Source organism: Platalea leucorodia, assembly GCF_965183815.1.
Source record: "Platalea leucorodia genome assembly, chromosome: 2".
Classification (NCBI taxonomy): Eukaryota; Metazoa; Chordata; class Aves; order Pelecaniformes; family Threskiornithidae; genus Platalea; species Platalea leucorodia.
Genome location: NC_138824.1, coordinates 85,521,685 through 85,548,879, shown reverse-complemented (window position 1 = coordinate 85,548,879; position 27,195 = coordinate 85,521,685). Strand labels below are relative to the sequence as shown.

General features: G+C 42.6%; 1 protein-coding gene and 1 long non-coding RNA gene across 2 annotated transcripts in view; both read left to right on the top strand.

The window, feature by feature from the left end:
- Positions 1-1,110: 1,110 nt before the first annotated feature.
- On the top strand, positions 1,111-6,695 carry LOC309586616. The gene is made up of 3 exons (XR_014227393.1): positions 1,111-1,314; positions 1,753-1,950; positions 5,378-6,695. It is a non-coding gene; the product is annotated as an uncharacterized lncRNA (long non-coding RNA).
- A 7,766-nt stretch (positions 6,696-14,461) lies between these two features.
- Positions 14,462-27,195, top strand: part of MAP7D2 (MAP7 domain containing 2) — a gene marked incomplete at both ends in the record, with an annotated part of 85,816 nt that continues 73,082 nt past the window's right edge. The window contains one exon of the mRNA XM_082304503.1: positions 14,462-14,504. Coding sequence (XP_082160629.1) covers positions 14,462-14,504 — 43 coding nt within the window. The remainder of the gene's footprint in view (positions 14,505-27,195) is intronic.

Here is a 27,195-nt window from a genome sequence, read left to right as displayed (position 1 = left end):
AGTTTTGTTAATAGCTATTGAACTTAATTGGGAGAATAAGTGAGATTCAGACTGTCACTGCAGATTTCTGAACTAGGTAAAGAATCTTCCACAAGATGACAGATTTTATATGTGCTTATGTCTCGAGCTTAGATTGGGACTTTTGTTAAATTCAAGTTATTTTGTCTTGATCTGCTAAGATTTCTTCAACTTTCAGTTGCCAAAGTTCAATCTAGTAAAGTTTTTGTTTGTTTGTTTTTGTTTTCTGTCAGAACTACATGGTTGATAAAAGGGATTGGCTGCATAGGATGGTCATGGAAGGGTTTGTATCTATTATTTCAGTGGTTTCAGTTTGTTAACTTAGAGCTAAGGTTCTGATTTATAAGGTCTGATTTATATCTACTGAATCCCAGCTAAGAAAAGTAAATGCTAGTATAGAGGGTAAGACATATTTCCTATACAAGAAGGACCCTTAGAGGTATACTTATTTGAGCTGTGATGTTCTGGAATTATTTTTAAGTTAATGTTTAAATGAAATATTTTCCTTAAGTCTATAATCAGTATATACAATAATGAGTATTCATTCTGTAGGATCATTTCTTCATCTTTTTATTTAATTAGCTGGCAGTCTTTCTTCTAGGGAGGTGCCTTCTGAGGCAATAAACAAGTGCAACTGCTGGAATAATCCCGTTGTTGGTGTTGCTGAGAGCCTGTCATTATTCAATCCCCATTTTAAACTCCCTGCCTATATCTGCTCAAAAGCCAGAATTATTTGTCACTGCTTTGGTATCAGCAACCCCTGAAGTCTCAGGTTTTCATCTGCAATATTTAAGACAAAAGAGTCTAAGAGATACCACTAGCTTCAGATCAGTCTTCGAAGTGCCAGAAGTTGAAGCCCTCTTCCATGCCCGAGTAGCACCACAGACACGCAAATGGAAACAACAGTCACTGGTGGTTCAAACAGCACCAGCTTTTACTGTACTGCTGGATCAGGTACTGGATCTGCATGAGACAAAGGCAAAAGGCAGGTAAAAGGAGACTTCTGTTGCTTGGACTTCCACAACAGAAAAAGGAGGTCAGATATCTTGTTTCAATACATCCTCAGGTACTTCACTTTTTCTCCCCAGATGCAGGACTCGGCATTTCCCTTTCTTGAACGTCATAAGGATTCTGTTGACCCATTTCTCCAGCCTGTCGAGGTCCCTTTGAATGGCAGCACACCCATCTGATGTATCACCTACTCCTCCCAGTTTTGTGTCATCTGCAAGCTTGCTGAGCACTTTGTCCCATCATCCAGGTCACTCATGAAGATGTTGAGGACTATTAACTCCTGAGGTACACCACTAGTGACTGGCCTCCAGCTTGACCTCATGCCACTGATGACAACCCTCTGAGCCTGGCAGTTCAGTTAGTTAGTTTTCAGTCCACCCCACTGTCCATTTATCTATTATCATCAGTTTATCTACAAGGATGTTATGGGAGACAGTGTTGAAAGCCTTGCTCAAGTCAACATAAATAACGTCCGCTGCTCTCCCTTACTCCACCAAGCCACTCCTATCATCTCATCATAGAGGAGGCATGATGATCACTTTGTAAATCAATGCTGACTACTCCCTGATTTCTTAAGATACTTCTTATCCTTAATATGTTTGGAAATAATTTGTAACACCTTCCCAGGGACTGAGGTGAGGCCACCTGCCCTGTGGATTCTTGGATCCTCCTTTTTGCTCTTCTCGAAGAGAGCAGTAACTTCTGCTTTTTTCTTGCCCCCAGGAACCTCCCCTGATCACCATCACCTGTCAGAAATTAGTGAGAGTGGCCTCACAATGACGTCAGCTCCAGGATGTTATAACTCTTACATAATTCAAACCTAGAGGAAGCAGCATGTTCCATGAACTGCAGGATTTGCAGGCAGGAAGAAAACTGATCCTTAATTGTACGTTACAGTGATCTTTAACCTTTGAAATTAAGGTAAGTTAATGTTTGATTAACATCAGATGTTTACTCAAGTTTTGAAATGTACGACAACGATAAATACATCTTTGTGAAACTTCTGTAAAGTTACATTAATTTACCTTTTTAGCACATATATTTCAGATTTCTTTGTTGAATGTTATATATTGTGAACCAAAATATGCTGATTTTTCAGCACTCATAGGTGTGTTGGGTGCATCCCATCGGGTGTCTTCTGGTTCTAGTTTCTCCAAGTATGGCTGCTCTGCTTCTCTCCTTTAGATACATCTTGTCCTATACTTTCTCCATTGAAACCTAGAATACTGGATCCAAGGTCAAATCCATCATAAAAGGAAGAATTCAGATGTGTAGAATATATGGATATATACTACCCTCTGAGGGCTGGTTTTTTGTTTTGCTTTGTAAGGAAATACAAACAAAAATCCCACACCTCTAAAGAGGAGACAAGCAGATTAGTGTTGCCCCGAATATGGTAAAGCAAGCTCTATTATTAGTGGTGACACCTGAAAATCATGTTGACTGTAAATGACCTTATTGTCATTTGCCTAAGATCATAGAAAACATGTGGACTTTAATTAGCTTGGCCACTTGCCTCTTGCAAGTATCAAAAAACCTTCTACTCTTTAGATCTGAAGTATGCAGGTCCATCCGATTCATTCCCTTTTAAAAGGATTCTCCCCTGTACCATCCAGCATTGCTAGAATAGAAGTCTGTGGCCAGCACAGAGGGTCAAAGAGGTAGGACCAGAATTCGTTCATAGGTCTAGATGCTTCAATTTCTTCTGCTTCAGAGGATGCCCTATAACTCTGTGGTACTGAGGAGAGGATCATAATTTTGAAGTTATCTTTCTATTAAGATTTAAGCGTCAAATGGACTATTACAATTTGATCTGCTCCATCATGTCAAGCCATATTGTCAAACCTGGCAAATTTATATTTTGTTCAGACGCAATTGTCTTTCACGTGCAGCTTATTCCTAACTGATAAAGGCAATGGCAGTCCATGCATTTAGAGGAAAATTATGATCTTCAATATTTCCTGATGGAGGGAAAAAAAATTAATGCAATTGAGAAAGACGCCTTTTTTCCGTATCATGCAGTGTGGGAAACTACTGGGCTGAGATATTATGGAATCAATATAGTTCACAGCAGAATATGTCTATTTATACCAAAGCATTTCCCACAGAGCAAAGAAGATGGATAATGCTTTGATAACAGTAGGCCAGAGAAAGGTTAATTAGTAATTTAGGTTTTCTTTGTTTTGGACATGGCAGAAAGAGCAACTGAGTCTAGATCTACATTTTAACGTGGTGGAGGACAAAGTCAAATAGGCCAGAAAGCTGAACGGGTGCCAGGGCAAGGGAATGAGGGATGTGGAGCAGAAGTGCGGCTTTAATGCCCTTCCTTAGCTGAAGTCTCTTGCTATAGTTCTAACTCCAGAAAGTGGGTTGATGGGAGGTGTTGTCTCAGTTACCTAACTCACCAAGGTGTTTCCCACCTGTTGAACCTTCTCTCTTCAAACAGGCCAGGTGACAATCTTCTACCACCACTCACGAAACCAAACAAGTTAATAAATAGTTTATTTTAATAATAGGGCTTTAATAACAAGTTGTTGTGAAGAACTGACACCTTCTGCAAGATTGTAAAAATGTCGGTTGGAAGGCACCTCTGGAGGCTATCTTTGAGTTGCACCAGCTCAGCACTAGATTATGTGACTCTTGACTTTGCCTGCGTCTTGAAAAGCCCCAGTGACAGAGATTCCTCCACCTCTCTGGACAACCTGTTCTAGTGCCTAGCTACCCTCTTGTTGATTTTATTTTCTGATGCCCAGTCTGAACCTCCCAAGCTGTAAACAGTGGCAATTGTTCTTGGTTAGACCAGCTGGCAGTAGCAAGAGGAGTTTGGCTCTGTCACTTTTGTAATAATACTTCAAACAGTTGTAGGCTGATGTTATGTCACTTTGTAGCTTCCTTTTTACCAGACCAAATAAATCCAGCTCCTTCAGCCTCTCCTCAACAGCCTTCTCAGCAGCCCTCCACTGAACTCTTTCCAATTTCACCATGTCCCTCTTAATCAGAGGTATCCAAAACTAAACACTATTGCAGGTATGGCCTCACCAGTACCAAGCAGAGATTATCTGCATATTTCCCTTTATGTGCTGGCCGCGCTTCTAATGTAACCCAGTATGCAGCTTCTTTCAGGAAAGCGTGTCACAGGTTCACATGCAACCCAGTGTGCACCGTAACCCACAGGCCTATGACCCAGCCAGCCACTTCCCAGCCTGTACCCATACCTGGGGTTATTCCAGCTGCCCCAGGTGCAGAACTTCATACTTCTTGTAAGGATCATGAGGTCTCTGTCCAATCCTTAAGTGTTTCAGGGTCCTTCTGGGTTGAACCAGCAGCCTGTTCCCCTAACTTAGTGTTATCCGCAGATCTGCTAAGAATGAGCTCTGTGTTGCAGCCAGGTTGTTAATGAAGGCATTTGATATGGGTGCCATTATTGACCCCAGGATGCTTTTCTGCTCAGCAGCCAAATACTGAGTTATTGACTGCTACCCTTACAGCCAGTTTTCAATTCATCTAAACAGTCTGTTTGTCCAGTCCATGCTTCTGCTGTTTCCAGAGAGGAAGGCTGTGGAAGCTGGTGTCAAAAGCCATATTCAAATTAACATATATTACACCCATCGCTCTGCCCTTGCCCACAGAGCCAGTCATTTTATCACAGCAGGCAATCAGGTGAAACATGGTCTGCCTTCCTGGGCTGACTACTGCTGATTATATGCTCCCTGATCTTTCCATCATGTGTAGGTTACTTGGGAAGACAAATGCCATAATTCCAAATGCCCCCCCTTTCCTTCTTCCCCCAGCTTTATAGGCTGAGCATGATGCCATATGGTGTGGAATATCCCTTTGGTCAGTTGGGGTCAGCTGTCCCAGCTGTGTCCCCTCCCAGCTTCTTGTGCACCCCCAGCCTGCTCGCTGGTGGGATAGGGTGAGAAGCAGAAAAGGCCTTGACTCTGTGTAAGCACTGCTCAGCAATAATGAAAAAATCCCTGTATTAGCAACAGTTTTCAGCACAAATCCAAAACGTAGCCCCATACTAGCTGCTATGAAGAAAATTAACTCTACCCCAGCCAAAACCAGCACAGGCCTCCATCAGCAGAAGCCTATTTTCCTTGAACTTGCTTTTCCAATTAGCATTCTCACAGAATCTGCCTTGTTCCAACCAGTGCCCCTTGGCAGTATCAGCTCCAGCTGGGCTTTGGCCTTCCTGATTTTGACACTAAGTACCTAACACTGCTTTTTTCTTGGTGTCTGTTAAGTGGTAGTGGCTTACTTAAGACACAATAATTTTATTTAGTTTGGCTAATCTAAACGCACAGGAGGTGATATTTCTGACTCTTGCACACTTTTGCTCCAGCAGGTCAAGACTCATGAATGAACATAGAAAAATTGCTCCAGCTGCAGAAGCAATTGCCTGCTAGTAGGAAGACATGGAAAAGATGTCTGAAATTACAACTCAGTTAAATGTGGTTAATACAAATATCAATAACAATGGAATGGAATTATTCTGGTCTTTAGCCATTTAGAGGAAAGATACAAGTAGACAGTGAAGACCAACAGATCACTCTATAGGATGGTTCAGGGTTGGTCTGCCACTGGGAAACACTCTTGGAACAGGATCATACACTGAATGATTTGAGTTCTGGACTGGGATCAAGGCTAATTTGATTGATAAGAGCTTAAATTTAAAAGTAGGGAACAAAGCTAGGAAAGGCTCATTTAATCTGCATGATGGTAATGTAGTGAGAAAGAAATATCAGAGGGTCAGCGGAATGAAAGTGCCAATACTGATAAGAGCACTTGCTGGCTAATACAGAGTGAGAAAGTACTGGCTAAAAATCAGCCTCTTGTGGTGGCCAGTATGAAGCGATTACATTGGTACAACAAAAGAGAGGATCCAGAACAACTGAGTTAGAATGTGAAACCAACTGGTACAGAGACCTGTGGAGGATTAGCACTTGTGGCTGGAATATCAGGATGGAAGTATAGGCAGCATTTAGGAAAGACAGAAGAGAAAAAATAAAGATGGTGAAACAGCAATATGCATTAATGACTTCAGAGAAAGAAAAGGGATGGTATGTATAAGATGGGTCATGTTTGAGTTAAAATCGTTTAGAGAAGGGTAGAAAAAATACTGTACTGAAGTATCAAAGAGCTTGCAGTATCCAAGAGAACCTGGGGGCTGGATTTAGACAGGGATGTAGATCTCTGTCATGTCATTTGGAAAATAAAAGTAGTACCCTTAGTAGCTCTATAAACATAGAAAAGTTTAAGTCCTCAGACTGGAAGACCTACCTGTTCCTAGATGTGCTAACAGATCACTACACTGCCACAACAAGATATGCAAGAGTGCTATGAAAACTTTCTATCATATGGCTAGGAAGAAATATGCAGAATCCTTAAATATTTTTTTAACTACAAGTAAGTATTTCCATTATTTTTAACTGATTTGGAACAAAAAGAAATTCTGAAATGGCAGAATTCTTATTGAATAGAAACGCTGGTATTAGCCGTCTTAATTTTTTCCAACTAGTTGGGTTAGTTGCATTAGGTTGTATCTTCAAATTGAGATTGAAGGCAGAGTAAATAACTTTCCATAATTATCACAAATTAATTTAAAAACAAACTTTGAACATTCTGATATGCAGTAGAAATAATAAAGAAAATTACAAGATACATACTAGACATAATTAGACCCGATTTTCAAGGGGGGGGGGGGGGGGGAGGGGGGAGAAAACTAAATTGTCAAAGAGCCTGAATTCAGAAAATACACTAAATGACTGCAAAAACAACATTGTGCATTTGGTACCATCCTTTACATTATTTCCACAGAATCTGTCATTCCTGTTTTTATTAACCCACTAGCAATTACTAGATCTTTTTATTTTATATTTTGGTCTCTCTTTTGTTGGCTACAGAGGTTTGTAAACATTTACAAAAACTGCATTCACTATGTTTGCTTAGTTATAACTTCTATAAAATTCAAATGTAGAGGAAACAGCATGTTCCATGAATTGCTGGATTGGCAGGGAGGCAGAAAATTGATCCTTAATTGTATGTGGGAGTGATCTTTAACCTGTGAAATTAAAGTAAGTTAATGTTTGATTAACATCTAGTGTTTACTCAAGTTTTGAAATGTATGACAGCTATCTGAGTATATCTCTGTGAGACTTCTGTAGAGTTGTTATTTTATCTTTTTAGTATATATATTTAAGATTTCTTTGTTGAATGTTTATACATTATAAACTGAAATAACTGATTTTTCTGTTCAGAGGCAGATTGTGTAATTTGTTGTAGCTGTGTCGAAATCAGTGGAGCTCAGCCTGAGGATCCATTTCATTCTTGACGAACAAGTTTTGTCAATAGACCCTCCCCTTTTGTGTTAAAAATGTTTGGTATAATATTTTTATACCCATTGATTTGAGGCTCAGCTCAAGCATTTTTCAAACACTGCTTGCCTCAAAATTATTGATCTCATTTTAATAACCAGGAGACCTTTAGACTGTAAACATCTACAGGCATAGCCTGATTTATCTTGCTTTGAAGCAACCACAGAATCACTGTGACCAGCATCGCATTCTCTATGTTTGAATGTGCCAAGTCACACGCATGAATAAATGTCACGGTCTGTGGGAGTTAAGGAAGAATGAAAATTGATTATGAAAGTAAATAAAATCCTCATCTTTTACAATGTTCTTTCTCTCTCTTTAAATACAAGCAATCAGAATTCAACTTCTGTTTTCCTACACTGGGGAGGTATTAAGTATATTCTTAAGTCACATCTGGGTCTGTTGTAGGTTCCTAATAGGTAGCTATGAAAGCAGACCTAAACCACGCTGACTTCTTTCTTCCAATTATGTCTCTCCCAGAGTTATCTTATGGATAGTGCTCGGAAAGGCTGAGGCACTGGACTTAGCAGTCATATGTGAAGGGGTGAGCACGGAGCATGCAAATGGTCTCACTGCAAGTGTGAGGCAGAGTCCTCTGTGCACATGCAGTACTACTCATAAATTTATGTAGTCTCAAGACTGCTTGGCTTCTTGAACCTACCTGGTCTATATGTTCCAGAGGTTTTGTATCCCCATGGTAGTCATGGCTTCCCTTCCCTTCAAGGTGACTTAATTTCTTATACACAGGATGCTAGTTTAACCAAAAAAGTAAAAAAACTAATTCTCTACTGTCTGCCACTTGACGCAGTATAATTATTATTCAATGATAACTAAACTTAATTAGTTTAATGCTATTTTGGGCATTCAATCAGAGTAGAAATACCTTAGGAGTTGATATTCCATAACCTTGAGAACAGCTCATTATCAATTTGATGTAGATATGTTCCTGCCCATGCTTCTATCACATACGAACATCACATAATCTCCCCCTATATGAATAGACATACTGCTGGGGAAGGAGTGTTCCTTTTCGTGGCAAAGTACGCTGGTGCAGTTAAACAAAAATACTACAAATAATTGCAAATCCTTCAGGCAAATATCAGTCACTTCAGCAGGTGGTGAAGAGAAACGGAGAAACGTTTCTATGGCTGCAGGGCAGACATTCTTTCCTTCCTAAGCAAGACTTATCTTCTCCTGCCTCTCCCAGCAAATGCTAAGACTGTGTCACATCCTGTTAAAGCATGAAAAGCTAAGAGAGCTTTTGCCTTTTCTTTGCCTAATACTGCAGTAAAGAACCTTTAGTTTAATCCCAGAATCAAAAGCAATCCAAAACTCATCAAAATCTAACTTGTTCATAGCCCCCAACAACACCTGGCCACAAATCTGCAAAGCAATTAATAACACAGCTCTTCAGATTCATGGCTCACAAGATTTTGAATCTGGAGGAGAAGAGCAAGTATCTGGTGGTAAATAAGGAAGGCCTTATTTATGGGAGAACTAGAGAAATAGTATATATCACCCTTTCAGTGAAATATTGATGAAAAATATTCCATTTAAATCAGGTGTGAAATAGGTTTGTGCTGCATTCCACTACTGTTTATTCCATTACCGTGCTCAGTAAAGCAGGGTGTGTAGGCAGGGCTATGTTTGTACATGACTTAAAATGCCGGTGCCGTCAGTAAATAACGAAGGACAAGGTGATGAGAGAGTTCTTCTCTTTCTCTGTTTTCACTTATTTTTGTGAAGATTGACCCCATTAGTGTCAACCTGTTCCAACTTAAATAGCTCTGGCTGAACTTCAAAAGATAACATAAATGTGTGAGGCAAGTGAGAATATGCCCCTAGTTCAAGGCATTCTGAGATACAAAAAATCATATATGGCATAGGATATTGCAGTACAAGACGTGTGATTTAACAATGTAGAGTTTTTTTAATATATATTTTCATGCAGAGAAGAACTAATATACTTTTTGCATGCCAAATGACAAATACAAAACCAATCCATTATGATTAATCCTAAAAATTATTTTAATGTTAGGTTGATATTATTCACTGAATGACACTTCTTAGCTATGTAAGTACACAAAAATAAAGCAGACAGATGTAGTTCAAGCTTTGCCAGATTGAGCTGCACATTGGTCCTGCTCTTCAATCAAGGGAACTTAAAAAGATGATAGTTTAATTCCTGCAGATATTCTGCCCCTGGCTTCTTAGACAGTGAGACACAAACAGAAACTGAAGCCATTTCAGCAGGGCAAATTCATTTGTATTTTATAAAAACATTAATGACTAAAAGGTAGAAGTCCTTCAGAAATACAACCATGACTTTTGATTTCAAAATTGTGGGTTTGAAACAGAGCACCATTTTGCTGTTGATATCTAGCTTCAAGACTGACACCACCAACACATTTTATAGAAAGGTTTTAAGCAACTGGGAAAAAAAGATTTTCTCAGTTACCATGCTGTGTCTCAGTTTATTGACTCAGTACCCATGAATTTTTTGTGTAAGACTGATCCCTGATGAGAAAGATTTCTTATCAGTCCACTAGTCCATGAGCGTTTCTCTCATTTGCAAACCTAATTTCTCTACAACTCTCTAAGTACAATTATGATTTATAATCTATTTTAGGGGAATGCTTATGGTGGTGAGTTAATATTTCAACAATCAGGAATAACTATAATTAGTTATACTGCCGCCTTTCTTCAGTTTCTGATATATGTGTTAAAACACTCCTTTCAACTTCTGAGTCACGTTTTGTTTTTGTCAGAGGACACGAACTTACCTGACGAAGAGGAGTACTTCTCTTCAGATGAATTTGTGTTGTCTGTAAAAATAGTTCAGTGCGAGCGCTCAGTTTTATTCAGAAGTTATGAGGCACTGGACTTCCAGGAGTTTCAGAAAAGGAAGGATGATTTTGAAGTTAAAGCAGACAAATATTGCCTGGGAGAACTGGATTTCCCATCTTTGACACGCAGCGTTTGCGTGACACTGGGCCAGTCGCTCTAACTGAAATACCACGGGCAACCATTCCGTTTGCCTCACTTTTGGGTTCTCGACTTGTTGGCTATTGATTCAAAATGGCAAAACAGAGCAGAAACTGTAGACCATCGTAGGTTTGTTACATTGTAGGTTTGGCCAGTTTGCTGAGGGCTCAGCATTCTGCTTTCCCTTGGAAGCTTTCCGAGGGATAGATGGCTTTGGTCGCATAGATACAACCACAAGATATAAAAAACACTGAAAAAAGAAGCCAAGCTTTTCAAAATTAGTTTATACGTTTGACAATTTTTATTTTAATATCTGTTAAGATGGCAAAATTAGCAGTCCCTCCAGCTTCTTTCTGCCTGCATCCTGAACTGACTTTAAGACTTTACCTCTCTGCAGCTTTACCTCTGAGATTTTCCCAGACTTCGGTTGACCAATACCTACAGTAGCCCATGTACGAATATTTGCACAGACCTGTTTAAATGCAGCACCTGCTGAAAATGTGTGGTAAGAGGGGAAAATCATTTTCCACAAAAGAAACCCAAAGTGGTGTGGATTTTGACAGCACACAACACACCATAAAACAAAGAAAAACGCTTTAAAATACAACAATCTGAAAGAGGAATTACCAGAGTTTCATTCACAGAAGGACAAACTGGGCATCAGATAAAGAAAGCAGAATAACCAAAGTGTCTGCAATAAACCACCTTCCCAATCAGAGGGCTCCACACGACGTGCCTTACAGAGATGAAGTTGCGCTTGGGAGAATTCCTGCATTGCCTTATAATTCATGCCCGAGAGCTGACGATAAGAGGCTGGCGACAGCCCAGCACAGACACAGCTTCTCCCTGCCCATCTCCCTGCCCTCACAGGCAGCGCCCCTGGTCCTCGGGGTGAGGAGAAACTTCCCGGTCCCGTCCCTCAGCCCCCCAAGGCTGTAGGGCTGGTGGGTTATGTATTCCTTCCCCTATCACCCAAAAGTGGAGCCTCACGTTGCTCCTGGTGACGTGCTGCCTCTAGGACGGTTTCCTTTAGTGTGATATGAAGGGACCGTAGAGCAAGGTGGGGGGCGGAGAGTTAGAGAGGGACATGGTGACATCTCCAACTCGGAGCATGCAGACACTGGCTGTAGTCCCATCACAGCTGGAAAAGCCCCTTTAGCTGCTATGGTCAAGAAAATCACCTTGTCCTGTCAAGTATGGGCAAAATTAAACAGTTCAGAACTTTGTTTTTAAAAGTCGAAGACTAAAAAATTCCCCAGAGTTCCTCTATCTGTCATAAAGAAGGACACACAGATACGTATGAAGCTAGCTCCTGACTCCCGGGTGTAAGTGCATACCAAAGCTTTGCAGATTGTAAGTAATCCACTACGTCTAGATGGTGCTGGTAGATGCACGCTGTATTAAATCCACTATTCCCTGCTTTAAAACAACCTGCCAACCTCTATAACATAAAAGAATTAACAAACAATTATGGACAACTTCAGATATATTACCTTCTCTTAGTTCTTCCCTGTGTGTAAAATATGATAATAGTACTACTTCAACTTAGAAGGCTGTTATAAAGTTAAATTTATTAATGCTTGAAGGAGTTATGAGAGTACCACAGGAAAGCCATCATGGAAATTAATTAACCTGCCTTCAAGGCAGGGTTTGAAGAATGTACAGTGAATATGACATGAAAGAGTCCGCTTTACATGATGAAAATGAAGAGAAACATTGAAGAACTATACATTAATTAAACACATCCTTTGCATTGAATGAGGGAAGAGTCTTGCGGAAAAAACACTCTGCAAAGGTAATTTAAAAACTGACTCATATCACATACTACATACAATATTATAGGGGAGGTTTTTGTCTTTGGAGCTTTAATGTTTTCCACATAGTTTCTTTAAGTTTTTTTTAAAATCTTTTTTTCACTGCATGACTCCCAGTCTGAATATTGGTGAAGCCGTAAGCCAGCTATCAGAGGAAATTACAGTTGTAGGAGACTACTTATTTCTCCATGCGACACGCTATGCTTACGGGCTTCACGACCGCCTGAGAGCCAGCACTAGCAGGCTCACGTTCCCTGGGGCTGATTCTCCTGGGGTCCTATCCACCCCTTTCCACCCAACCACTGGCTCCTGCCGGAATACCCTCCCTGCAGGTACCCTCATACCCCTTTCTCCAGCTTCTGGCTACACTCCTCCATCTTTTCCAGTCCCTTCGTATCCCTCACAACCATTCCCTGCTTTCCTAATTCCCAGTCCTGGAAACTCATCCCCTCCATTTCCTTTCCCTCAGCACTAAGCCCATGTAACTTGCATTGAGACCAGCTGTTGTTTCCCGTGTGTTCGTCAGGCACCAATAGGCTAAAGATTAATTAAGATTACAGGAGAGTCTTCCTTCTTTTGGTTTTGTTGCCAAAGGAGTCCCTGGAAATCAGAAGGCACAGCTACAGTAAGACAGGTAGGATTTTTCTTCTGTAAGAAAGATGAGCAAAACAGTACAATTTCATCTTTAGACAGGTAGAATAATTTTAAGTGGAGACCCTTGATGAAGTTTAGCCTGAGAAACAACTGGCATGACGATGTCAATTAACACTTCTAAATTTGGCAGTTATAAACAATGAAAACGAAGACTTTCGCTGATAAGGCAACATTAGGAATAGTTGTTACTATACTCATCAACAAAAACTAAATCTCTCTAGTTAAACTTTTATTGAGGCATGTGAACCCAAACACAAGGACGCCACTTGAATGTATAGATGGAAGACAAATGTTTGACCAGTGCCCCAACAGAATAATTTGCACTTAATAAGAAATAGCGACTTACTGGGAGACAGATCAGGAATACCAAAGCAAACGCTTTCCAAAAAGAATGAACGGAAAGTACTTTCCTCCTCCACCCCCTTATGTTGACTATGGTCTGTGTTTTCAGCTAAAGAAGAATAAAATGGGGATATAACTGCTAGGCAAGAAGAATGGAACAAAGAGTAAGAATGGAAAGTGGGAGGATTACATATGTCTTAAATTTGAATTTTGGTAAACTGGCATTGAAGATGAGGCAATAAGGCTTTTTGGTGTCTAGTACCAGTTCTGGCGACGTTTCGAGGCAGAGGAGCAGGAGCTGCCCCAAGGCCTCGAGCAGGGGCCGCGCGCGTTCCCGTGGTGCTGCAGAGGGTCCCCAGGTCGTCACGAATCAGCAAAAACGGGAAGGCAGGAGCAAAACAAATATGCAAGCTGTGTGTTACACTTCTGGGGGTTTTTCAGCCTCTAGCAAATAAATGTTTAGGAGGAAAAAAGATGGTGTTTCTTTATTTCTCCTCTTCTAAAACCGAGCACAGAACGGTACGGCGGGGCCAGCCCAGCCTGGAGGGGCATCCATGGGCCTGCACAGGGGAGCGACCTCGGCGGGGGAACCCGAGCAGCGGCTGGACGAGGCGGCCACGCTCCTGCCCTCCTCCAGCGCCATCGACTCAACCGAGGCGGCGTGCGGCTGCCAACACCGCACGCAACCTCCCGGATGGAAAAACCTGGAAAATCCAACGGCAGGACCCGCCGGGAAGCCCGCGGGCGCGCTGCTCGACTCTCCGGGATAGACCGATGACACCTGCCCGCTCACCAAGGCTCGCCCGAGGGAGCGCAGAGCCGGGGTGCGAGGCGACAGGCAGGCGGTGCCGCGGCCCGGGCGGGCCGCACGCAGGGCGGTGGGCCAGGCCGCCCCCGCCGGCGGCACCCCGCTGCCGGGCCCGGCCCTCCCCGTCCCGCCGGCCGAGGTGCCGCGCTCCCCGGCGCAAGGCGCTACCGAGCGGCTACCGGCGGCACCCCGCCGCCCTCAGCGCCGCGGGGCGGGGCAGCGGCAGCGGCAGCACCTGGCGGCGCGGGAGCCGCCCCCGCCTCGGCGCGGGCGGCAGCGGGCGAGGAGCCGCCGCCGCGCCCGGCCCCGCTCCCGCTCCTCCCCGCCCGCCGCGCGGTGTCAGGTGCCGCGGGGCGGGCAGTGCGCCTGTGCGGCGGCCGCTGGGCGCCGCGGAGCGGAGCGGAGCCCCGGCGGCGGCAGCAGGACGCGGCGGTGGGCAGCGGCTGGGGAAGATGGCGGAGCCGGGGGCTGCGCGCAGCTACCCGCGGGCGACAGGTAGGGGATGGGTCTGCGGCCCCGCGAGGTGCCGGAGGACGGCGGCTCGCCCGCCCGCCCGCCTCCCTCAGCTGCCCCTGGCGCCGTCCCGTTCCTTCCCGCCCCGGGCCGGGGCTGCCGGAGCCCCAGGGGGCGGCAGGCGAGGGTCGCTCCCCCGCCTGCCCGGCAGGTGCTGGCCGGCGCGGCGCTGAGGGGGCGGCGGTGGGAGGGTCCGGCCGCCATCTCGGGCCGGGGCCGGGGGGGGGGGGCCGGGCCCGGCCCCGGCCCCGGGGCGGGATGAGGGGGGTGATCCGCGGCGGGAGCCGCGGGGGCGCCGGCGGGAGCTGGCGGTTGGCGGCTCCTGGGGGGACGCCGAGCGGGTCTCGCCCGAGGCCCCCGCCGTGCCCCTTCCCCCGACGCCCGGTGCCGCCTTTGTGGTGCGGGAGGCGTTTGCCATGAGGTGGCTTTTGTGCGGCGGGTCGGGCTGGCCCGGCCCGGCCCGGCGGCCGCGTGTGCCGCCGCGGTTTCCCCCGCCGCCGGCGGTGCCGCCGGGGAGGGCGGCAGCTTGGTTTTGCCCCGAAGTGGAGAGCGGGGAGGGAGCGATTTATAAAGCTCATTTTCAGCGGTGCCTGGGCCTGCCTGTGCTGGTTGGCCAACCCGGGCAGCAAACTGGTTGAGCTGGTATCGAGCGTGAACGCCTCGCTCCGAGCCCTTACATAGGCACGGCTCCTATTAAGGTCCCTCCTGGTTGCTCGGTGAATGTAACTTTTAATTTCCGAGGGCGCAGAGGGTGTGCGCGAGATGCGGCGGAGGCTGCTGCGGCGTATGGCGTCGCCTGTGGCGTGGGACCAAGCCCCCCAGCGCCAGGAGACGCGGGGGCCGAGGCTGGCGCTTGCGTCCTTAGCTCTTGGCCTCGCGCGTAGGTGTCAGCCTGGGTCTGGCTGCTGCTTCTTCAGGTGACCTCTCCCCGGTGCGACGTACGAGATGAGTGGTGATTAAGGTGTTCGGCAGCTGCTCATTACACTTTTACCTTAATTATCTGATACGGGGCCTTTGCTTTGTGGATGGCAAACCATCTAAACCTGGGGCGTAAGAGGGAATTAATTTCCCTCTTGTCTTAAGCCACTGTAGTTTCTAAAAGTAGCTTTACAATTGCTTTGGGAGATAAGGAAGTATTATGATCCCAAATTTATGGAGTGGGAAGATGAATCCAAGTCTTTGACTTCTCCAAGGTAAAGCCGTGTGCGGAGCCAAGGAGGGAGCCAGGAATGCCTGTGTTTGCTGCTCCTCGCCCTCCTGTGCTCAGCAGCCACAGCTCCCGTGGCAAGGTGTTGCGGTTGAGCAGTCAAGCACTTCTAGGTCTTGGGTCTCCATTTTTTCACGTTTCGCGTGGAAGAGAAGGGAGAAAAACAATGCTCAGAATTTATATTTGTGACGTTTTTCCCCCCCCTCCTCTGTCAAGCGTAAGGAAGTCTGCCCAACATTTCACTCGTGCTTTTCCCAGACTGTTGTTCTTCTTGTGTTTTCCTACTTTATACTTCCTAACTTCAGAGGCAAATGTTGCAAAAAAGCTTCACTCATTATGTAGACCAGGACATCGTTTCTTTTTCACCCTGTGTGAGATTAGGAATCCATAGAAAAGGCAGCGTGTGGTGTAATTAAAGATGATATCAAATGGGTCATGTGTTGTAGGGCATGGACAGGCACGGACAGATGCAGTCACTTGTGGTCAAGCATCGACATTTGAACACTAATGCCCAAGCACAGCAGTATAGAGTGGTCTCAGCTAAATCTGTTATTTTATTTGATTTGGCTGCTAGAAGATAATATACGATGCAGTGTAAAAGGTTATCTGTATGTTTGTGGTGTGTTTTACAGACAGCAGTGTAGATGGGATTTGGATCTGTTGCAGCAGAGAATGAGACTTTTTTTTTTCTGGGACCCAACTTAGCAATTTTGTAGCAATCACAACAGCTACTAACAAAGCCTTAATGGGGGTGTGGAACTGATGCTCTCTTGATTCAGGTGTTTGTATGTACATCTTGGTCCTGGAGCCCTCATCTTGTTCATAGGGACAGGAAGAATCTTACCTCTGTGTCCCAAAGTAAAATGCTCCTTCCCGCTGTGTTGCCCGCAGCAGGGGTGCTGCCCTAGCCACGGGCAGTGGCTGCCACCACCATCCGCCTTCCCAAACTTTGTAGTTCTCTGGCAGCATCTGAGTTTTGATCTCTAGGGTCCTCCAGTGCTGAGGATGGCAATGAAAGTGAGGCACCAGATTTAGCACTTCCACCGCTCCAGACTGTCTGCCGAGATCAAGCTGTAACAAACAAGCCCGCAGTGAAGGAAGGTATTTGCATCTCTTGACTACTAGGGAAGAGACTATCGTTCAATGGTTTATAATTCTACAAAAAGGAGCAAAATTCTGTGGCACAAGCAAATAATATTTGCAGAGCTCAAGTGTTTCCCTTTGCCAAAAATCAAAGGCATGCAGCAAACAATAGAGGTGCTACAGCCTGAGAAGACATCGCAGGAATCTTTTTGTCAGGGAGAGTGTTAGGTGACCAAAATGTAGGTGTTATTGCCACTGCCATCTGTAGTAATGGTGATGACTAAATAGCATTTGAAGGACAAGCTGCTCAGTATTGAATCTCTCATCTTGCCTTTGGCTGCCTGGTAAAATTTGCTTAACATATGTTCTGAGAGATTGAAATACTGAACACTTTGGTTTTCAGAGCAAAATGTGTTTTTTTCTTCTTTTCTAAAAGTTGGTCAGCCCTAAAAAGGTTTAAGAAAAAATGACGTGTTATGCCAACTTACACAGTATATCACAAAAACAGTTTGTATGAAAGGAATTAATGTGTGTATTTCTTTAAAAATACTGTGTAGGTTTTTCTTCTTGATAGCAGTGCTTTTCCAGCTGATTTGTTACCGGCCAAAATGACTTAAAGTATGCTTATACTCTTTTCTTGTACTATATTATTTTCTCTCATATATGGACGTTCAAGGTTGTTTATCCCCAAGGTTAACTCATGTGCTGCTTTTCATGTGATGTGACCATTTGCAAGTATTGGGTTTAGTTCAGAGCAGTTTAATACACTACGTCCTCTCAAGGTTATGGTTTTATTATTTGGAATATTGTAACACTGACAGACTTTGCCTCTGTCCTTTCCAAAAAAAAAAAAAAGTCAGATTCCTTTCCAACTAAGTTTCATTAAATTGCAGTGAAGAAAAATATCTTGCCTTTGAATTCCAAGACTGCAGAAGTAAAAGGAAGGTATATTGCTTGAAGTGCACATGTTGGGAAAGTGAAGCGTCTGAAAACTTTAGTGTTTGTTAGACACTGTCGTATAGTGTCACATACCTCCATTTGCTTTGGTGGCTGGTGTATCTGTAGCAATGGAAAGGCATCAGGGATGCTTTTTTTTATATTAGGTAATTATTTCTAGACATGCTAATTGAAGGACCATGTACATATTTAATGTAAATGAAACTATATATCCTGCACATTGATATTGTATGAAGATTTATGTAGTAAGGCTTTTTTTGCCTCATGAATAAATAAAATACAATTATAACTTTCTTAGTTATCAGTCTTTTAATGTGTGTGGAGCAAAACCAACAGGGAAATGCTTTTAAAATCTTATTTGTATCTGTCATTCACTTACAAATGCATTTTAAGGCTACAGAAAAGTAAGAGCAAGGCTTTTATTTAATTCTGTTTAATTCTGGACTGTTCAGGTGATTAAAAAAAAAAAAAAAAAAATCTTATTTCCTTCTTGTGTGTTTCACCTCTGCCAGAAGGTCCCAGTGTCAGTGTTGCGGAGTAGCTTGTTTTGCTTTTCTCTGTTACACTTATTTTGACCGCTCCTCTTGAAATCTGGTTTTTGCACCAACCCTCTCACAGGGCATTGCAGTTTTCAGACCTTCATTTACAACTGGCTCAAGGTGTTGAGCAGATCCTAGAAGCAGTTATTATCAATTTAAGTTCTGTATTCACTCATGTTGTTTTGTTTTTTAAAGTATTGTTTGTATAGAATTTTTATAAATAACTGGACCATACAAGTTGGGGGGAAATACAGCTCATCAGGAAACCAATGCAAATTATGGGAACGCTAACTGCATTGAGTAACGACCAACTCAAGTTGTCTCCTCCCGGTTTCCATCTTCCTCTTTTAATTGGCTCTCGCAGTTGTTCTCGGCCTGATAGCTTCGGGTTTTGTGAGGTCTGCGTGTCTTCTAGGTCATGCCTGATATAGTTACCTCTCAGGTGATGTGTGTGTGACAGGTTATACTCAGCCCTCAGTGTACTGTGGTATAATGACTCGGGTCAGTAAGTATGTTAAATATACTTGTGTTGCACACCCAAATTTAACTTTCCTGTGAATCCCTCCTGCTGACTGAGAGGGAAAATCTGGATAATATGCTTAAATAATGGAAGGAGTAGTAATGCTGTAACTCAGCCAAGGTTATTGCAGTGATCAAAAGCAAAGTTCTTTCAGTACTGCAACAGATTTTTTTTTTTAACCTGCATGGTTTATGACATTTAGATGATTTCAGAGTTCTTTTGTTGTAATTGACTTGTGTTTGGTATTTCCATCACAGCTTGATAGATTACCTGTGTATTTTCTGTGGTTGGAAGTAGTGCATGTAAGAACATGGTATATGCGTTAGTTTTCCCAGTGTACTTGCGTTCAAGCAGCTCACCCAGTGAATTAGTGCCACTTAAGTCATATAGCGGTCTGTCTATTAAACTGATGAAAAAAGTAAATTGAAATCTTGGCTAATCACAGAGGTATTTTACAGCATAGCATTACCATGGACTGACTTTAGATAGGATATTTAGAAATACCTTTCACTGTGTTTTATCTCCGCAGTGATGAACGATGATGATGGCAGTGTGTGTGTAAAGATAAGGGTTTCACACAGTGCAAATCTATCTAACTATTTAATAAATGAAAAAAAATGGAAAAAACTCAAGATTATTGTTATGTTATTTAAAACACTGTAACACATCTGCCAGACTTTGTCTGTCGTTCAAATAATATACTTTTTTCTTCATTTTTATCATGAAACTGTCAAGATCCTAAAACCCTACCACCCAGCACACTCTCCTGCAGGTCTGAATGTTGTAAGGATCTTAGTAAAGTACTTTTTGTTGCAGTTAAATAATAATCAAAATGTTTCATATAGAATTACTTTTGCTTTTCAGTTGTCTTGTGTGTCCTGTGTATGTGCATACATAATGCATATACATTTCAGGCTTTCTGCAAATTTAATGAATTAATATATAAAAATCCCCATTGGTCACATCTTAGTTTTCTTCTTCATTTTGTTTCTGTAACTCTTAAGTGAATTATCTGCAGTAGTTACACTTTTCATTAACTATTTAATATCTGTCTCCTCTGTGATATGAAGTCTTGTGAAGTATGTGCTTGTCTTCATTTACTGTATTATTTGTGTATATTGTTTTTGCTTACTGAATACCAGATCAAACTGTGTGGAAATGTTTTGCCCTAAATTCTAGGACATCAGTTTCACTCTTGCACTTGAGTATCTGGAGGTTTTTCCTACTGCTTTCATGTGTTTGCGTCTGTTTTCCTTTGATCAAGAGGAAGCTGATCATTCTTGCGGTATTAAGGTGCTGCAGACAAACGTCTACTTTGCTGAGATTTCTGTGATCTTGGCATAAACTTCAGTTATGTAGCAGGTAAGCTCCTCATTGCTTTCTAGCCACTTTTCATCGAGAATGCCCAAAGCAGTGATGACTAGAAGACGTATGCCTGATGTTGTGCAGGGTTTGCACAGTTGCGTTGTGGTAGCTGTGTCCTGGTTTCGTCTGGGAGCTCTATCCCAGTTGAAACCAGGACAAGCTGTTTGCTTAGAAGTCATTTTGCTTTAAAGTGTGTGTTTCTCAGTGTGCCAAAGTTTGCTCTTTCACTGTGGTTTCATGTTATTTTTCTTGGCATAAATAAAGGTGCCAGTAGCAAACTTCTCTTATTAATGTTTCACTTTTGTTAAATTAGTTCCTTTACAGTATGGAAAGTGCAACTTTTTGTGTTCCAGTGTTATGCATATATGCTGTTATCAATTGGGATAATTTGAAAAACATAGTGTTGAGCTGAATTTCTTGTAGTGATTTAACAGAAGAGATTGTTTCCTGTGCATCGTATAATATTTAACTTTTTTGAACTTTCTGTTTTCCATTACAAGAGTAAATGCATGTTTGGCGCAGTCTTGGGCATTCAAATCCCTTTTCTGGTGTGTGAAAAATCTGGAAACTCTCCTTTTTCTGTACTTTGATTACAGAAATAGATTAAATTGTTCAAACTTTTGAAGTCAACCCCTTCACTAATAATTACATCTAATGTTTTGTAAAGTCATTCCTGTGTGCTTTCATTTTCCTTCCAAGAGGACGAGTCCACTGAATATGTATTAACTTAGGTTGATACAATGGGCATTTTAGTCTGGGATGCTTTCTGAGTTGGTCCTTCATGCCAGAGCCGGCTGCCTGTTGGCCCCACAAGCACTTTAAGGCATCTGCTTGCACAAAAAGAGAAATGGATTTTATGCCCCATAACCTTGATGGTGCATTGTGCGTGCAACATTAAACAACTGTTTTAGAAGTATATGAAGCTTCATAAGTCTACTTTCCTTTGTTGAATAATTTCTCTTAGATACTCCTTTTTCCTAGTAGTGATTTTAATAAATAAAATGAGGCTCTAGAATTTATCGCTTCTACCTGAGGTTTTGATAAGATGGAAAAGGATGTGTTGGATAAAAATACATGATACTGTGTATCAGTTTGTGGATGCCACTGTAAAAGCATCTCAAAAAATCTTCAAGAAAATAGTAGTAACACTAGTATATCTGATTGTTTTGTCTGTTTTAATGCCAGACGCGGGAGGACGTATTGTGGTTTTGTTTCAATTAGGTAAGATCTGGAACTATACCTTGCTTGGTTCAATCCATGCGAATTACCAAATTACTTGTCTCATGCCAAGCAGAAGCTAGCAGAGCTCTTCTTTATTTCGGCAAAACATTCATGCAAATATTCCTAGTTTGCAATTAATTTTGGTTGTAGGTGTGGTGGAATACTGAAACTCTTGATGTGGCTTTCATTAAAAAAAGGAAGAGACAAATTTTCCTAAGGCGGTGTGGCACGCCTGGGTTTGTTAACTGCAGCAAGAGTGGTGAAGGGGTCTTCCCCTGCCGGGCAGGGAGGGCACTGCTGCTTTTTCACCTAAGCAGTAAATCAGTGATAATTTGAAGAATACTCTAGTCTGAATAAACTAGCCTTGATTATTTAGTTAGAATAAACTTCAAATATGTAATTATACTGTAAGTAAAATCTCATTTTGAAAAAAAACCCGTCATATGAAACAAAAATATTTTCTCATGCTGCTAAGGTGGCCATGTGGCAAATTGCACAAGAAAGGCTTTTCCTTTTGTCCCAGAAAGGAAAATAAGACAATACTGCAGTGTTTATCCACACATCGTTACTGTGATTTTACATATTTTAAGCAAGGGTTTCTAATTTCCCTTCCCTCAGGAGGGTGGTATTGACTAATGATCTGGTTCAGCTGGACAGACAGAGACTTGCTGCGGTGAGGTAGGAGGAGATGCTCACGATGGGATAGCCTGACAGAGTGTGCTTGTCGCCAGGTGAAGAGAAACTTCTGGCATTGGATCCACTTTGGGAAGCGCTTTCCTTCTCCCATCCCTGGCGATTCACCTGCTCTCACCAGTCGTTTTCATTCCCTCTTTTGTGTTGAATGTGGCATCCGTGTGTGTGTTTGTACAGACCCACTCTGTGTCAGGGGAAAGAGACCTCAGGGAGAGGACTGGAAACATGCTGTTGGGTCTCTTAAAATGCTGCTAAAAAGTAAGCCAGTTACAGCTTCCAAAAGAAATGATGAATGGGCTGGTTCTCCTTTCCCTCTCCTAAAGGGAAGAGGGAGTAGGGCTTTACTTTTGTCCTTTCTTTCTTGACTTTTAGTACTGTGCTTCAGTCACAGGGCATCTTTTCCCAAACACTTAATGGTCTATTAATAGATGTAAGTATTTTCATTATGTTTCCTGGGTTTAGTGGCGCTGAGTGCTGTGGTTATAAGTATACATGGCAATTTTCAACAGTCATAGGAAGTGGTTTAATGGTGCAATGAAATAAACGGGTGACCTTCCTTTGGCATAAACAGGTTTTTGATGAGGTTCTGGATGAGGATGCTGGATTGCAGGGTTGTGGTCCAGGATGTGTTTCATGGCGCTTTGAGGCCGGGTTATGGCACTGAATGAAAATGCTTGAATGATGCGTAGGGGAGAGACTGTTTAGAGAAAGTATTCTGCAGAAGGGTTGGATTTGTGTGGCATTATTAAGTTACGGAACTGAAAGAAAATCTGAAACATATAACTGCACAGATTATTTGAGGCATTTACAGGTAACGGGAAAAGTTTGTTTTTCATAATACTTATCATTTAAGGGTAGTTTTGCATATTCCCCCCTTGCAGTATGTTTTCCCTGGTTTGGGTTGTTCTTTTTCCCCTCTGAGATTTTGTAATCTCTGTTCTTATACCGTAGTCACTACCTGTATCTAGTCTTCCTTTAATTCTTATACTGCCAAAGGGTGTCTTAAAAAGAATAAGTAGCCTGTCTTTGAATATTAATATATTTAATCTGTGATGAAGTTGCCCAAATGATGTGTGAGTGGAACTGAAAGTCATGTTACACAGTGCAAGCACATCGACTCTCAGATCCAGTTTTTGTCATGACTGGTCTGTTTGTAATGCTGAAGGCAAACTGAAGACTGTAAAGGAAGTCTTCATGCAACCAAGGTTCCTTGTGATGAATGCTCCCTAAAGCATAGTGACAAGCTTAGAGCCCATGTAGCAACTCAAAAGGTGTTTAAAATAGCACAGTTAATGCGCCTGGAAGACCACTGAATTCTCTGTTGATGTAAAACCCCTGCAATACGTAGATCTTCTGTTGCCTACTTGCTGATAATGGTACACCTGTGCTATTGATAAACTGACATCCTACTAGGTTAACTCTTGAATTTTTAAGATGGCTTTTTATTTTTCTCTCTAATGGTGTTTTCTTCCTTCTCCATTGTCATCTACTCACCTCCATCAATGGGGTTATAAGGATGGCCTCTTTAGTCACAGCAACGGTATTTCCTTCACTGCTCTGCCTTCCCCGGTGGCTAGAAGGTGGCATTGAGGGTAGGGTGTAAGGTCACAGCAAGCATACATTATGCTTCCTAGTGTCCCACAAATTACAGTTTCAGGAGCTAGAGAGGTATCCAGAAGACTTGGATACATCTTCCGTCATATATATACATATTCCTGTGCTCTAGCCTGCTCCTCGCTCCAGCTTTGTAATTACACTCAACGCAGTAATTCATTCTTGTGCTCCGGGCTCCAGCGGAGCTCACCCCGCTCCATCCGACCTCCGGAGAGGAGGGAGAGAAAAGCATGATGTCAAGGAGGAGGCTGGGCACATCAGATGGGCTGTGGCAGGAACCGACCTCTCACCAGCCCACCTGCCTTCTGCAGCGGGAGCCCAGAGGGCTAAAGTAGCTCTTAAATTTTTCTTGTGGCAGCTGCAGGGGAGGCAAGGAGACTGGGAAGAGGAAAAAGGTGGAAGGGAAAAGAAAATGCATTCTGTGCTATTTAACCTCTGCTTCAGGCATTACTGTTCAGAAATGGAGAATTACCATATCAAAGAGTTCTTTGAAAATCAAAGGTGGTAAAAACACAAATAGGCTGAGGAATGTTTTCCTAGTCTTCATAGCAGCTATCAGTTAACACGTGTTGCAGTACGATATACTTCCTTAAGTTATAGACTCAGAGAAGTAGAGGGACAGAAGTCCTCAAGATGGTTTTCTAATGGCTGTTTTGCACTGAAATGAATCCAGCTGTCTCCTGGGGATGCACACCTCTTGAGAAACTCTGGTCAAAACTCTTATGGTATAAGGTAGCGCTTGGAAAATGTAATTTTTGTATTCTGACCTTCAGTCCCAATGGCTGAGAACTGCTGGAGCTGATTCTGAGAAGCAGCATTTTAGGCCGATTATGTTTTACAGTCCTTCATAAAATTGGACAGCTGAAAAGTCCCAAGAAAGAAAACTGTGAAAGGAATATGGAATGACTGTTCAGCTGCTAAGAGATAGCTTTAACTCCAACGAGATTTGAATGCATTCAGCCCCCCATTTTTGTTTCCAGCTATATAATCTAGTCCATTACTTCATTCCTTGCCAGAATAAACCCAATTTGTTGTTCTTAAGTGTCATTCAGTAAAAAGGTGGTTTCAGCATTGTCTGGCAGATGCTAAGTACTCTTTTTAGGGAACAGTGAAATAAATAAATATATATACATATTTATTTGTAGGTAGAGCTTGAGTGACAGCCAGTAAGTATAGAGTTTGGGGTCTTTGGGAATTGAATTTGATGTAGTTTACACAGACTTGCAAGGGCTGATGGTGTCAGGTTTGTAGAGGGAAAACCTCTTTCAGTGTGCATCAGCTAGCACTCCTTTGATGAGGTGGTGCGGGATCTGGCTTCTGGTTCTGGATTTACCCAAGCACATTACACTGAAGTAGTCTGCCCCTGAGTCTTCAAGTGTTTCTTCAGGGACAAGAATCTCTTCATCTTCTGGTGGTAGCTGACTTTCCCTTTTGGTTCAGAAATGTTCAGTGCATCAGTAAAAAAGTACTAAAAGCAAAGACAAAAATATTTCTCTCTTACAGTTATAGATAGTCCTCTTGCCTATGGACAGAAATGATACCAAAATGCTTGCTTGTTTGGGAGAACTTAACTTCAAATACCATTTGTGTGCCCATGTATGAAGTTTGGATGCTGAATTTTCTACTGATTTTTTTTTTTTTTTTGGTAGCATTAATCCTTCTTGGTGAGGTAGAGAAGGTGGGTATAGTTGGCTTGTTTGTGATGATATACCTGTAATTTTCTTTGTCCCATTGCCTGCTACCCCAGGTAAATCCATTCCTCTTGCTGCTGTCAGTTCAGGCATAGAGGAAGGCCATCCTTCTTGTGTGTGTGTGTGTAGACTTTGGGGGATGTGACTTTTGCTGCAACTCTGACTCCTCCTCTTCCCTTCCAAAATACTTACTGGCTGCTGTTACTTAAGCCAATTCAACCTACTCATCCCTCTCCTCTTTTCGCTTGCTGTGGGTAGGCAGGTTTTTCAAGCCCTGACTCTAGCTTTTGATTTGTATCTATGTGTGAAACAAAATTCTGGAAGAGCACAGGACTCCCGTGCGAGTGCTGACTGTCAGCCTGGGTGCGTGGTGATACGGGGTTCTGCGTTCAGCAGAACTACTTTATGTTGCCACTATCAAACAAAAGCCTTTTCTTGTACAGGTGTGTCCTGAACTTTGATCTGACCACAGTTAGTCTGCGTCTAATCAGTCCTGGCAAGGAGCTCCATAGTCAGCTGCCTTCTGCTAAGAATGCAATGTCTAATGAACATATCTTTCCAGTGAGGCAAGGTTTGTGGACAGATTAACCTCTATTAGAGCAACCAGTTGTAGTCCAAGCAAGCAAGCTTTCTTGCCCATCAGTCTGCAGAAGGAGCAACTGCATCCTGGTTCATGACACGTGGAAGTGGAGAGGAGAAAAGAACAGAAGTGGATGCGGGAGCCTTGAGGCTCCCTTGGCAACAGCGAGTTCCTGCTCTTACCAAGTCATGGGATGTTGTGACCCAGCCTTTTATATCGGGACACAGCACCTGTGATCTTTTACTTTGCTGTAGGTGTGCTGCAGTACGGCAGCCGCTGCTCAGGGTGGGTCTCTTCAACTCGGTGCAGGTTCTAGATCAGCGCTAGCCAAGAGGGAGGCAATAAAAATTCAGATGTCTAATTTACTTTGAAAAGTATTCCAGTATGGTTCCTGGATTTTCAGGGTGAATGTTGCTATTACATTTCAAGAAGGATTGACTAGATGAAGTTACGACAAATCTCTTGGGATATAGAACAAAGTGTGAAATAAGCAGCTGCTGCTGTTGAGTATTACCATTGGTGGGCTTTGGTTTTTTTGTGCTTATGTCCAAAACTGCTGCAGTTCTTGTTCACTTTCCCCTAGTGTAGCAACCCTGATTAGTAGGTTTATTAACTAAAGTTGTAATGGTGGAATTCCAGATTAGCAAAGTAAAGTAAAACTGGTGTTAAAAAAAAAAAAAAAAAAAAAAAAGAAATCAAAAGAACTTTTTGACATATCTTTCTTGTCAGTGTGTTTTGGTCCAGGATGCATACTTCTGTGATTTTTAGAAGTAACTAAATGAAGAGAGAATGACTGACGTGTAGCATCATTGTACGCAGTTTTCCGATTTCTTCTTGTAGATGCTGCAGCTAGCATGTTTTTGAATGCACTCTCTCTCAGTAACTGCTAAATGTTTATCAATTTCTAAATCCCGTAAGTACATTTAAGTAGGGAAGGCTCTTGTTTTATATACTGCAGTTGATTTGTTACCTAGGTTTTTTACCTGTTTGCACTGTATAGTGAATGAAGAGATAAATGACACTACTGGTTAGCTTCCATGAAAAAAGTGATACAGTCTCTACGTCCCTTGCTTTGAGAGAGCTTCCTTTGTCAAGGAAAAATCTCAGATGCAAGCTTGCTGACTTCCTGGAAGAAGTAAAAATGTCAGCTATAATGTTGTTACCAAGCGTTGGATTTTTCCTTCTGAATGTGGTGGGATTTAT